This window comes from Cetorhinus maximus, chromosome X (assembly GCF_964194155.1).
Source record: "Cetorhinus maximus chromosome X, sCetMax3.hap1.1, whole genome shotgun sequence".
Taxonomy (NCBI): domain Eukaryota; kingdom Metazoa; phylum Chordata; class Chondrichthyes; order Lamniformes; family Cetorhinidae; genus Cetorhinus; species Cetorhinus maximus.
The window spans coordinates 2,214,855-2,229,616 of NC_135917.1; the positions used below are offsets into that span (position 1 = coordinate 2,214,855).

The following is a 14,762-nucleotide window of genomic DNA, read 5'->3' on the forward strand; positions in this document are numbered from 1 at the left end:
AGTGAACAAATGCCAACTATAGCTAGAATTCAACTGTGGGATTTCCAGGCAGTGTTATACTGCGCTTTTTAAGATAACGATGCTGCCCAGGCTGCAAGCCCCTCTCTCCTTTTCTTTATTTCTGAAGAAAAGTGCATCAGATGACAGAGTTGATCAGTTTTTCTTAATTACTTAAACAACCCTTCAAAATTAAAACAATGAGTACAGTTGGACCAGTACACAAATTCTAAATTCTGAGCCACATGAGGTGTCCATTTAACTATTTTACTTGAAGACACCCAAGTACTTGAGCTCAGAGAAAAATCAAGAGCGTGAAGGAAGCCTTAATTCAAATAAATGACTTGCAGCAAACACTTACCTTGACTGGGGTTTCATGGTGTCTGTGTTTGGACTGAACATTTGCTTCCCCCTTCTCAAACATCATCTTCAAGCTGTTCAGTGGGACGTTAAACTTCTCAATTTTAGGGGAGATTGTCAAATCTTGTGCTGTTCCATTCTCCACTTCATTCCCCTCTTTCAAAAGCATTCTTTCCATCTTTAACTCAGCCTGGCCTTCACTCTCTATCCCAGGATATGGAAATCTGCTCAAGACCCCTGGGCTCCTGGGAGACTTGACTCTTATGGTGGTCTCCGAATTTTGATCCGACTCACTTAGAGGCACAAAGCTGGCGTCTGCTTTTGGGCTGACAGCAGCAACCTGAGCCCGGGAATCTGCACGATTAATTCTGACAGGCGACTTTTGAGGCACTGGCTGTGCTGGGGGATTTTCTGGAATTTCCCACTTCTTTTTCAAGATGCTCAATGTCCCTTTCCTCAGGGTCGGGGGAAGATTTTCAGTGTTCTGCAGGAAGACAGAATTTGAAACCCATTACAGAAAAGGAATGCCCACAACATGGATTGAAAGTTTTGTTGTTGCTTTGCAAACAGGAAATAGTGTGCGTACACACACACACACACACACACACACACACACACACACACACACACACAAAGCACTGGTGACACGTATGTGTGTGTGTGAGAGTTACTTAGGCAGCTGCAATCATTTAACTTGTACAGGCATTTCTCCCCTCAGGGTATAGCAGAAAGTCAGGAAACTAAAGCAGGAAATGATAAAACAGCAGGGTTTCCTTATAAGGAAAAAGGAAGAACAATGAAGGGAATTGTTAAAGATTTCTCTTATCAAATTAAATTAGTACATAAAATGAGGTTTTACTCCGTGTAATCTAAAATGAAAAAAATTGCATTCGAGGGAAACTTGGTAGCACGAGGATGACCTGGTTTCAAATTTCTAGCAAAGAGATTCCAACTTTGCAGTTTCAATTTTAGGAGGGCAGTGTTATAATGCTCCCCTCATTTTATATTCTCACTTAGAACCGTTCTCCCAGCAGCAATTCACAAACTACATATGCACAAAACAAAGTTGTCTGTGTTGCTGCTGGACAAGTTGCCGGTTTTAGATTTGCCAGGATAGTCAGCGGTGGGTTAACAACCTGAGCAGAAGATTTTACTTATCAACAAGCCTTTTAGCCAACATTGGATTTCCAGTTTCTCACCAGATGAGTTGTTTTTCCTAAAAATATAATTTCCAGGATATTTGCAACACTGGCAAGGAGCCATTTATTGCTCATCTCTAGCTACTTTCAGAAGGTAGTGATGGGCTGCCTTTTTATATGGAAAGAGTCAACACAGTGTTGGACTGCAGCCATGTGGAGGTCAGACTGGGCAGGGGTGTTAGGTTCCCTTCCCTGAAAGGAAAGGACAAACTTGCATTTATATAGCACCTTTCACAACCTCAGGGTATCCCAAAGCGCTTTACAACAAGTATAGCTACTGTTATAATGTAGGAAAAGCAGCAGGTAATTTACACAGAGCACAGTTCCACAAACAGAATGTAATCATATTTTTTAGCGATGTTGGCTAAAAGGATAAATATTGTTCAGGACACTGGGGAGAACGTCCCTGCTCTCCCTCGAAATATAGCCATGGGATCTTTTACATCCACGACCTTGGTTTAACACCCAGTGCAAAAGGCAGCACCTCTGACAGTATTGCATTGAGTATTAGTCTGGATTATGGATTCAAGCTTCTGAAGCAGAATTTGAACCCAAAAGCTCCTGACTCCAAGGCCATGTCCCCTCTAATTATTTTTTGCTGAAAAAAAAAAGAGACATGTCTAAGCTTTTGATCTTGCACTCATCAGGACACTTGCAAGAATACCAATAATAGATGGTGTTGCCATGGGATCCCCTCTAGGCCCAGCTCTCTCAAACATCTTTGTTGGGTTCCATGATAAGCGTACCTTCATTGCATTGACAGCTAACCTCCTACCCCTCGCATATTTCCGATATGTGGATACGTTTGCTATGTTTAAATCCGATACTGCATGCAACAATTTCCTTACATGTCTTAATGGGCTTCACTGTTGCACCCAAATTCACCTATGAAATGGAGCAGTTGAATGAACTCCCCTTCCTTGACATACTAGTTGAGAACTCTGCAAGGGGGTTCTCTAGCGTCATCTACCACAAGCCTTTCTTCACTGGTCAATACATGCGTTGGGATTCTTACAGTCGACACGCTAAAAGATTGCAACCTTGCAAACAGGGCCCAAGCCATTTGCTCACCATGCAAGCTTGATGCTGAAATAGGGCACTTCAAAGGCATCCTGCAGGATAATGCCCACCCTGATCAGATCATTTCACGCTGTATATCACGCAAATTTATGAACGGGCCTAAGGCCGTCACTTTCTGCCCTGAAAAGTGCCCAGTCTACCTCAGATTACCCTGGAAGGGAAAGGTATCTCAAAAATTTGAACAACAGGTGAAGCTAGCTGTTTCACGCTGCGTCAATGCAGTAGCAACATGCGTGGTATCCGCTACTAAAAAGGATGCTGCCATCAATCCAAAAATACATTCTGCCTATCACACAAACAAGTAATGCGGTATGTGAATTTCAGTGCCAGTGTGATGCCAGGTATGTAGGCCACACATCCCAAAGACTGGCGGATCGTATCAAACAGCATATCCCAGCTGCTGTTTGCAACGGGCAGGTTACAGACCGTACCCAACCAACCCGTGCTTGCAAAACTCAAAACACAGTGTCCAACATTAGATGTGATTCCGTGATTGGACAACATTTGCTAAATAATAAAAACAAAAAACTACTGCGGATGCTGGAAATCCAAAACAAAAACAGAAATACCTGGAAAAACTCAGCAGGTCTGGCAGCATCGGCGGAGAAGAAAAGAGTTGACGTTTCGAGTCCTCATGACCCTTCAGCAGAACTGAGTAAAGTTAGGAGAGGGGTGAAATGTAAGCTGGTTTAAGGTTGGGGGGTGGGGGGGGAGGAGTTGGGGGTGTGGGTGGTTGTAGGGACAAGCAAGCAGTGATAGGAGCAGATAATCAAAAGATGTTACAGACGAAAGGAACAAAGGGGTGTTAAAGGTGGTGATATTATCTAAGAAAAGGTGCTAATTAAGAATGAATGGCAGGACACTCAAGGTACAGCTCCAGTGGGGGTGGGGTGGAAAGACTGACAACAGGGTATTACAGTTATAGATTTAAAAATAATGGAAATAGGTGGGAAAAGAAAAATCTATATAAATTATTGGAAAAAACAAAAGGGAGGGGGAAGAAACGGGAAGGGGGTGGGGATGGGGGAGGGCGTTTAAGATCTAAAGTTATTGAGTTCAATATTCAGTCCGGAAGGCTGTAAAGTGCCTAGTCAGAAGATGAGGTGCTGTTCCTCCAGTTTGCGTTGGGCTTCACTGGAACAATGCAGCAAGCCAAGGACAGACATGTGGGCAAGAGAGCAGGGTGGCGTGTTAAAATGGCAAGCGACAGGGAGGTTTGGGTCTTTCTTGCGGACAGACCGCAGGTGTTCTGCAAAGCGGTCGCCCAGTTTGCGTTTGGTCTCTCCAATGTAGAGGAGACCGCATTGGGAGCAACAAATGCAGTAGACTAAGTTAGGGGAAATGCAAGTGAAATGCTGCTTCACTTGAAAGGAGTGTTTGGGCCCTTGGACGGTGAGGAGAGAGGAAGTGAAGGGGCAGGTGTTGCATCTTCTGCGTGGGCATGGGGAGGTGCCATAGGTAGGGTTGAGGAGTAGGGGGTGATGGAGGATTGGACCAGGGTGTCCCGGAGGGAACGATCCCTACGGAATGCCGCCGGGGGGGTGAAGGGAAGATGTGTTTGGTGGTGGCATCATGCTGGAGTTGGCGGAAATGGCGGAGGATGATCCTTTGAATGCGGAGGCTGGTGGGGTGATAAGTGAGGACAAGGGGGACCCTATCATGTTTCTGGGAGGGAGGAGAAGGCGTGAGGGCAGATGCGTGGGAGATGGGCCGGACACGGTTGAGGGCCCTGTCAACGACCGTGGGTGGAAAACCTCGGTTAAGGAAGGAGGAGGACATGTCAGAAGAACTGTTTTTGAAGGTAGCATCATCAGAACAGATGCGACCGTGGCGAAAGAACTGAGAGAATGGGATGGAGTCCTTACAGGAAGCGGGGTGTGAGGAGCTGTAGTCGAGGTAGCTGTGGGAGTCGGTAGGCTTGTAATGGATATTGGTGGACAGTCTATCATCAGAAATTGAGACAGAGAGGTCAAGGAAGGGAAGGGAAGGGAAGTGTCAGAGATGGACCATGTGAAAATGATGGAGGGGTGGAGATTGGGAGCAAAATTAATAAATTTTTCCAGGTCCCGACGAGAGCATGAAGCCGCACCGAAGTAATCATCGATGTACCGGAGAAAGAGTTGTGGGAGGGGGCCAGAGTAGGACTGGAACAAGGAATGTTCCACATACCCCATAAAGAGACAGGCATAGCTGGGGCCCATGCGGGTACCCATAGCCACACCTTTTATTTGGAGGAAGTGAGAGGAGTTAAAGGAGAAATTGTTCAGTGTGAGAATAAGTTCAGCCAGACGGAGGAGAGTAGTGGTGGATGGGGATTGTCCGGGCCTCTGTTCAAGGAAGAAGCCAAGGGCCCTCAGACCATCCTGGTGGGGGATGGAGGTGTAGAGGGATTGGACGTCCATGGTGAAGAGGAAGCGGTTGGGGCCAGGGAACTAGAAATTGTTGATGTGACGTAAGGTGTCAGAGGAATCACGGATGTAGGTGGGAAGGGACTGGACAAGGGGAGAGAGAAGGGAGTCAAGATAACGAGAAATGAGTTCCGTGGGGCAGGAACAGGCTGACACGATTGGTCTGCCGGGACAGTCTTGTTTGTGGATTTTGGGTAGGAGGGAGAAGTGGGCCATCCGAGGTTGGGCGACTATCAGGTTGGAAGCTGTGGGAGGAAGATCTCCAGAGGAAATGAGGTCAGTGACAGTCCTGGAAACAATGGCTTGATGTTCAGTGGTGGGGTCATGGTCCAGGGAGAGGTAGGAGGAAGTGTCTGCGAGTTGACGCTCAGCCTCCTCAAGGTAGAGGTCAGTGCGCCAGACAACAACAGCACCACCCTTGTCAGCGGGTTTGATGACAATGTTGGGGTTGGACCTGAGAGAACAGAGTGCAGTAAGTTCAGAGAGAGACAGATTAGAATGGGTGAGAGGAGCAGAGAAATTGAGATGACTGATATCACGCCGACAGTTTTCAATGAAAAGATCAAGAGAAGGTAAGAATCCAGAGGGAGGGGTCCAGGTGGAGGGAGAATATTGGAGGTGGGTAAAAGGATCCGTTGAACGGGAAGAGGACTCCTGCCCAAAGAAGTGAGCACGGAGACGAAGACGGCGGAAGAAGAGCTCAGCATCGTGCCGAGCCCGAAATTCATTGAGATGAGGGCGTAAGGGTATGAAACTAAGTCCTTTGCTGAGCACTGAACGTTCAGCATCGGAGAGGGGAAGGTCAGGGGGTATAGTGAATACGCGGCTGGGGCTGGGATTGGAAGATGGGGTGGGGACGGAGGGACAAGCAGGGGTGGAGCTTCCCAGATGGGTGTTGGTGTCGATGAGTTGTTGGAGCTTGCGTCCCTTAGCACTTGAGAGAAAGAGAAAAAGTTTCTTGTTGAGGCGTCGGATGAGACGAAGAATAAAATGAAACTGGGGGCACGCGCAGCTTTGAAAAAGGTAATTTATATAGATAATAAAGGTAATTTATATTGATTTTTCTTTTCCCACCTATTGCCATTATTTTTAAATCTATAACTGTAATACCCTGTTGTCAGTCTTTCCACTCCACCCCACTAGAGCTGTACCTTGAGTGTCCTGCCATCCATTCTTAATTAGCACATTTTCTTAGATAATATCACCACCTTTAACACCCCTTTGTTCCTCTTGTCTGTGACATCTTTTGATTATCTGCTCCTATCACTGCTTGCTTGTCCCTACAACCACCCCCCCCGCCCCCCCAACTTCTCTCCCCTCCCTCCCCAAAACCTTAAACCAGCTTATATTTCACCCCTCTCCTAACTTTACTCAGTTCTGGCGAAGGGTCATGAGGACTCGAAACATCAACTCTTTTCTTCTCCGCCGATGCTGCCAGACCTGCTGAGTTTTTCAAGGTAATTCTGTTTTTGATTTGCTAAATAATCCTCAGTGTGCTAAGAATTATGCCGACAACCAATTAAGATTATCAACTGGGCTCACAATGAGGCGCATTTGCATGTATTGGAAGCTACATATATTAATACACAGGGCCTGTTCTTTGCAGACGGAAAAAACATGTACATACACTGCACCTGTTTCAGCTAAACAAAATAGGTGACAAGCATTTGCTGGCTCATTCCTCAGGGCAATGCTTTGACCAGAGTCTAGCTGCGTAGTTTAAATTTCAAACAATGCTTGGCAGTTAACTGTCAGTCATGATCAGTGGTGCATTCCCCATGTCAAAACCACTTGCCAACCAATCAGTGCACTCTTCACATACAGTAGAAATTGTTGCTTTCCCCTTAAATTAGTATTCTTGCAAGTGCCCTGATGAGCGCAAGACAAAAAGCTTAGACATGTCTTTTTTCGGCAATACATAAGTTCTGTACTACCAAACAACTATAATTATTTTTTTGTTGTGCGCGACCTATTCATTTAATGTCGGCCCTTTAAATTGTTTTGTGCAACCGTGCAGTAAATTAAAAGGGACTGACTTGTGCTTAGCCTGCGCAGGAACTTTCAGGTTGCTGAGCGGCTTAGGTGGAACAATGTTCAGAAGGCATTATGACAATCAACTATGAGCAGAGTGGAGATGAGGCAACCACCTATCAAGAGGGAATGGAAATATTTCCCCTCCCCTAGCCAGTTTTATTATGAACTTTAATCACCCCCCCAGCCTCCTCAGAGTAATGAGGCCAGAGCTGTTCACAGGGACCCCACATCCTTCAATCTAGAAGGGCAGAAGAGCGTACTTTGATAGTCTTTATCCTATCTTTAGAAATAAGCACATCACTGCAGCAAAGGCAGTGGAAGCAGGTTCAATAGTAACTTTCAAGAGGGAATTTGATAACTAATTGAAAAGAAAATTGGCAGGGGAGTACGACTAATTGATCAGCTCTTTCAAAGAGCTGGCACAGGCATGGGCTCAATGGTCTTCAGTGCTGTAAGATTCTATGAAAAGGTACAGCTACATAAATTTGAAATTGAGCATCTCCAATGGCTGTGTGAGTAACGCTACCAACTGGTATAAAGGTACATTACAGAAACCCAAAGTTGGCAGGTCCTGTCCACAACAAGTTCACAACAGCCAATTTCAACCAAAGCAGCTATTGGCCTTGGGCTAGAGAGGGGAAGATCAGATGGGATTCTCAAACTTGAGCAGCTATTTAATACTCCCACTGCAAAGCAAGTGTGAATAAGGAATCAAGCTCCACAGTGATGCCAATCTTTACTATGGAAGGTAATAATCTAGACTTTAAATCACGGCCCACTTCTGGTGGAATACCAGAGGTGCAGCTAATGTCCTTGAAATTATACTCAACAAGGGCTAGGGAAGGGTGCTGGGAAAATTGAGGGAGGAAAGGGGAAGGGAAGAAGAGCATTGTAGCGTTAAGTGTATTTGACATCAACAATTCTTGCTTTCTACAATGTTCAAAATTTGGTGGTTACTTTTGATGCATCACTCTAGCACTGCAAAACAAATGAGTAAAGCTCTACAACAAATTTTGAACAAATGGTCATTTCACAGTACAGGACTTGAGTATTGCTGAGAAAAGACATGCTATCAAAGCTTTTTGTCTTGCGCTCATCAGGACAACTCAAGAATACCAAATGTAAAGGGGACAACAATTTATATTTCATGAGAAGAGTGCTGATTGGTTTGCAAGTGGACTCTGATTGGTAGAGGCATTGCCATGGAGAATGCAGCAGTTAACTGATGACTGCATATATTAACACACAGGGCCTTGTTCTTTGCAGACACTAAGAACATGTACACACATTGCACCCGTTTCAACTAAACAAAATAGGCAACAGCCATTCTCTGATTCATTCCCCAGGGCAATGACCAGAGTCAACCTGCCTGGTTTGAATTTAAACAAAGCTTGGCAGTTAACTGTTGGTCATCAGTTAACTGGCACATTCTCCATGGCAATGCCTCTACCCGAGCCCACTTGCCAACCAATCAGCACTCTCTTAACATGCAGTATAAATTAATGTTCCCTTTACATTTGGTATTCATGCAAATTGTCTGATGAGTGCAAGATGAAAAGCTTTGGCAACATGTCTTTTTCAGCTATAATCAAATTTTGAACAGCCACACAAGGTCAAGCAAGCTATGCCAACTGTCAAAGAATGATTACTTTTATAACATACTAAAACTGCATACCCTGTGCCAAAGGTTTACAGCTGAACTTTCTCCTGTTCCTACCAGATACTATACAGAACTACAGAGTTGCAAGGGCTAAATCAATAGTTCAAAGATTCCAGGTTCAAACACAGTTTGTCAAGTTATCTTCAGCAGTAGCAGAAAGGCACAACTGGCCTCAGCAAAAACCCAGAGTTAGAGGAAGCCATCCAATAACACTCATGTGGACACTGGGCAAGGATATCTGCCAATGCACACCCCCATAAAAATTTATCTACTTGTATCAAAGAGAGTTCTTTTTGTACAACTAATTTTATGCTGCACAATATGCTAGAGAATAATAACCCCCAAATGTAGAATACCCTGGCCAGGCTTCAGAATCTGCTCTTGCCACAGCTTGCCCAATGAATCTTTATAAACATGCTAACCCTCACTGCAAAAGACTAGTAGAATATACACTCCTTATGCCCCCTGCTCCAACAATGTTGCACATTGTTTCTCAAGCTCCACAGCAAGCCTCTTGCTAGAATCCTTTGTCTGGCTCAAAGAATTTTATACAAAACTCACATTTTTCCAAAACCTCTTAGATTTGTCCAATGTAACGTAAAGGATTTCATAGCCTATCTAGGCTATACCAGTAGTCACAGAGTCTTAGTAACATTACACAAGAGTCATCTATAGCTGAAAAATCTCTCAAACAAATTCAAACTGGCACAATCCCAGAACATCTTGTAGATGTAAAGTTCAGTTGTTACAGCTATGCTTTATGCTTGGTTACTCATTTCCTGTCATCACATCGTTTACATAATGGACATACAGTAAGCACAGTGTTAACACAGCAGGCTTCAACCAACAAAGCCTGCTAATTGAGTAGAGTTGGTCAAGTGGAACAGTTGAGGCCACTGACATAATAAGTCAATGACATCATTGATATGCTGGGACATGCATTTATATCTGGTAGAGTGGGGTGATGGATTGCAAACACACACCAATTCTCTCTACTGCTATCTGTTGATCTTAGATATTTAAGATATAGAAACAGCTTTTGCCCCTTCTGAAGGCAGGGCTCATGCAGGGTACAGTTCCACTACCATCCTCCATTTCAATCAGTCAAATGGTACCCTTCTTGCACGAGTCTAGGCAACAGATCTTGAAAAGGTGGGGGCATCATAACGCTATCCTCACCAACAACCAGCATTTTCCAGCAGAATTAATTCAGCCAGAATTAAAAATGTACCTTGGGAGCTCGAGACTGGAAAATATAGATTCAGCATCAAAGAAAGGCAGCAGAACCATACCTGGCAACTAGAGATTCATAACAGGAGTAGGCCATTTAGCCCCCTTGCGCCTGCTCCAGCATTCAATTAGACTATGGTTGGTTTGTATCTTAACTCCATCCAGCTGTCTAGGCTTCTTGATAGAACTTAAATCAATTAAGGAAAATGAGAAATAGACACGAAAAGTATATGCAGAGTTTAAATATCCTCATCAAAATACTAAAATTTTACACAGATCTTATAGACACATAGTCTGGCTTGGCTTACTGGTTCCCAATACTACATTCTTGAACAATGATAATCAGGTGTCTGAAGGATATCCAATTAAGCCTGTTGCAACAATTCAAACCTAGAAATGTCCTGTTTATTAAATTCTGTCTGACATTTTTTTTAAAAATAGATATAAGCAGGAAGAATAAAAAGGTAGCCCCAGTAGCTGCTGTGATTGCTATTTGATTAATAACTTATAATTAGACACATTACTTGATGATATCTCCTAAACATAATCTTCAAAAGGTAAACAAATTTAGCATTGAACATTAGCAATAACTGTACCTGCTTGCAATTCATTAACACCAGGTGCTTATAGTCCTTTTATTTTACCACACAGACAGTTTGAAAGAGAAAAAATAGCCAGATAAAACCCGTAGGAATTAAAAGGGATTATTGGATAAACTGGGATTGAGGTCCACCTCAGAAATTTAACTCTTCAACTCCAAATGGCCACTTAACCTTGTGAATTCAACAGAAGACCCAGACAAAAACATTTGCACTTAACAGGAACTAAAAGATCCCTTTAATGGGTTTATTTTATAAAGGGTGTAGAACTCAGTGGGAGAAAGGGGAGTTTGTGCTAAATGGGAACACGACAGACTGACCTCAACTAGGGTTACATTTTGTAATTCCTAACCACTTTCGTCAAAAATTCTTAATTTTTTTTTAAAGCTGTTACTTACTGAATGAACCATGCAATTTCCCAACATCCAACCATTTTCTACTTGTGCTTCTCTGGTTTTTTTAAGCAAACATTTTTGGAATTTAAAATTGAGAAATAAAACTATTAATTTTCCCTCCTGTCAATTTTTTTCTCCATTTTTCTTTAGCCCATCACCCTCAAAATGGTGCTGATCTTTACTTTGTCTACAGTTCCACATGTAGAAGACTGTCCACGCTGTCCAAGTTTCTTTGTTTGTCATAGATAAGTGCTAACAGGCACAGGATATTGGGCATCACAACCGAGCTTGATCCCATCTTCACCAAAGAATCACACTAACATGGGTCACTGGACAGCCAACAGGAATACTGGCCAATTTTCACTTATCTATTTCAGCAGGCTTGAGATCATTTGTAGCACCTCTAAATATCATAAATTAACTCAGCACAGCTCAGGAACCAAATCTGGAATTCACCTGGTCTGTATGGCTTAGCTTCTCACTGATCTAATTTAGGAACCTGATTTTTGGAAGCCAGAAATTAACTCAACCTCTTCCCCTCTGTTAGTTTTTAGTTTTCCTCCAAAAAAAAAATTCAGAAATAAAAATCCTACTCTTCAACACACCACCAGGTTCTCATTTAACTATGTTGTTATTTGTAACAAGGAAGTTTAGATTCTGCAAACTATTTTGACAGTTTCAATGGTGTCAATTAGCACAGAATCAGTCAGTCAGTCTCTGGAGCAGCTTTTTGCCCAGTAATTATTTTTGCGAGGCAGCAGTTATATACAGTTCAGCTCCTCTGCATTGGATGCTGGTGACAAAACAGGGTTCCTTACTTTTGGCCCATTTTTGATTTCCGTGTCTCCTGCCAACTCAAGATGGCCACTGATACCAGTCTGCGTATACACAGAAATCCAAAGATGCCACTGCTAGAGCCTGCTGTCTGGGCCTCAGTGGCAGAAAGGGGGAGTGATTGTTTCTAAGCTCTGTGTCTCTCTCTCAGTAACGTAAGTGGATTGTAGGTTACTGTGAGTGTTAGACCATATTGCTTTGTCTAATACTCTCAGCAGCTGAGACAGTTTAGAAACACTCACTAACATGACTGCAGTAAAATATCCCACAAGGAAAAGATTTGTTTCTCATCTATAAATCCTTCCCTTGTAACCCCCTGTAAAAGAAGTTTTCAAAATCCATCACTGCCAGTCCAGGATAGAAATTCACAACATTCTCTCCTCCTGCTGCCAGTGATGACCACGCATGTGCCCTGCTGCACACCGCCACCCATAAATATGATGACCATTAACCCAGGCCTGTCATCAGCATACAACTGCACATGCAGCCGTTGGCAGCAAGCGCAGCCTTTTAGTTTTGTTTCCAGTATTTGTAGATCCATCATATTGATTATAAAAAAGGTGCTGTATAGGAATTTCAATCCTTTGGTCTGTTTGGGAGGGAAAATTTAGAGATACAAGATGTGGCAGAGAACAAGGTGTGATAACTGTGCAATGCTGCCAGGCAACAAGCTGCAGTGCTCTCAGTTCAAAGAGGGAGTAGAGTCCTGCTTGCACTGCACAGGGATAAGTGAAACATTACTCACTTCCAACATTCGTGCGAACTACATTAGCCCTCATCTCCGTGGCTTCAGGCAGTTTTTAAAATACTCAACCTCACATCATTGTCCTTCAATAGCACAACCCAATTACCAAACATTATGAATGATTTTTCTTGGGTCAGTGCAAATATATTCTATTGACCAGTCAAGCAGGTGCTCTGGTGAAACTAACTGACTCAGGCCTGCACATCTAGAACAAATCCTGCCAGAACATATGACAAGGTTATAAGAATGGAACTACTTACAGGACAGTGGGCTTTGAGAAGAACCACTTACTGATCATGCATATTATAATTCCTGATTAGCGAGAGCACGCTCAAGAGCATAAAAAACTCTGCTACATTCCAATAGCATGCGTTTATTTTTGGATGCCAAATGCTCATTGAGCAAATCCTTCTCGCTATACATCCTCTGCACATACAAAGAAGCAAAAATAAACCACTTAAGCAATCTGAAAATGCACCTACCCCTTTTTTTCGTTCACTGCTTGCTTCCTCTGCTGCCTTCTGATACCTGAGAGCAGAGAGACTGGGATTAATATCAAATATGCAAGGAAGAATGTTGACACAATAGGATGCTGAACACCTAATTAGACCTAATGAGGTGGGATTTGAGGTGCAAACTGCACAAATCCAGCACTTACACTGTTTGCTCAAAAGCAATAGTCACACAATGATGTTTCAGAGTCCCTCCCCTCCTTTTGGTCTGTTTTTGACAGCTATCTTGAGTGTGAGTGCAAAAGATTTGGTGGGGTGGGAGAAACATGGGGAAAGGAGATAGTTTCCAAAGTCCTGGTCTATGGCTCTCAATGAGGGATTGCTACAATTGGCCTTCTGTGTCCTGGATTTAAGTGCAGGAAACAAATTCGGGTTCCAGCTGCAGTTAACCGCATGGGTACAATTTTAAACCAGGGCAACAAGCAGGAGCCAGACCAAGCTTTGCTGTGATGTCCCTTGAAATTGGCTGTCCAAAGCCTAATGACAAAAGAACTTGGCTGAGGAAATGCCAGTACAGTAGTCCCAAAAATCCCTCCTTGCTTCATGTTGGATTGGATACAAACATGGAATTCCAACAATGTTTTTAAACAGCTTTTACCAACAACAAAAAAAATTCTCACTTCTCCCCTTACACAAGATTGGTGACATCATGATTAATCAAATTTGCACATTAGGCAACAAAAGGACACAAAGCGATGCCATCCACAGTCCAATAGTTAGCCAGCACATCCAATTAGGGCTAAACCATAAATAAGACCATAAGACATCGGAGTAGTCGGCCATTCGGCCCATCAAGTCTGCTCTGCCATTCAATGAGATCATGGCTGATCTGATAATCCTCAGCTCCACTTTCCTGTTTTTGACCCATAATCCTGGATTCCCTTATTGATTAAAAATCTGCCTATCTCAGCCTTGAATATACTAATGACCCAGCCTCTATTGCCCTCTGCGGTAAAGATTCACGACCCTCAGAAGAAATTCCTCCTCATCTCTGTTTTAAATGAGCGCCCCCTTACTCTGAGATTATGCCCTCTGATCCTAGACTATCCCACAAGGGGAAACAACCTCTCAGCATCTACCCTGTCAAGCCCCCTAAGAATCTTATGTTTCAATAAGGTTATTAAGCTCATTCTTCTAAACTTCAATGAGTACAGGCCCAGCCTACTCAACTTTTCCTCATAAGAAAATCCCTCCATACCTGGGATCGACCTAGTGAACCTTCTCTGGACTGCCTCCAATGCCAGTGTATCTTTCCTTAGATAAGGGGGCCAAAGCTGTTCACAGTATTCTAGGTGTGGTCTAACTAGTGCCTTGTATAGTTTTAGCAAGGCTTCCCTATATTTATACTCCATTCCCTTTGAAATAAAGGCCAACATTCCATTTGCCTTCCCTATTACCTGAACTTGTATACTAATTTTTTGTGATGCATGCACAAGGACCCCCAAATCCCTCTGTGCTGCAGCTTTCTGCAGTCTTTCTCCATTTAAATAATATTCAGCTCCTCTATTCTTCCTGCCAAAGTGCATAATCTCACATTTTCCCACATTATATTCCATCTGCCAAGTTTTTGCCCACTCACTTAACCTGTCTATATCCCTCTGTAGACTGTCATCCTCATCACTTGCCTTTCCACCTACTTTTGTGTCATCCACAAACTTGGCGATAGTACATTCATTTCCCTCATCCAAGTCATTAATATATATTGTAAA

At 43.3% G+C, this 14,762-nt stretch overlaps 1 protein-coding gene across 3 annotated transcripts in view; it reads right to left on the reverse strand.

The window, feature by feature from the left end:
- The window catches only part of lima1a (LIM domain and actin binding 1a), a 124,675-nt gene that overhangs the window by 40,568 nt on the left and 69,345 nt on the right, over positions 1-14,762 (reverse strand). For all 3 annotated transcript variants that reach the window (XM_078534619.1, XM_078534617.1, XM_078534618.1), the window contains 2 exons: positions 13,024-13,069; positions 359-841 (listed from right to left, as the gene is read on the reverse strand). In XM_078534619.1, coding sequence (XP_078390745.1) covers positions 359-841; positions 13,024-13,069 — 529 coding nt within the window. The remainder of the gene's footprint in view (positions 1-358; positions 842-13,023; positions 13,070-14,762) is intronic.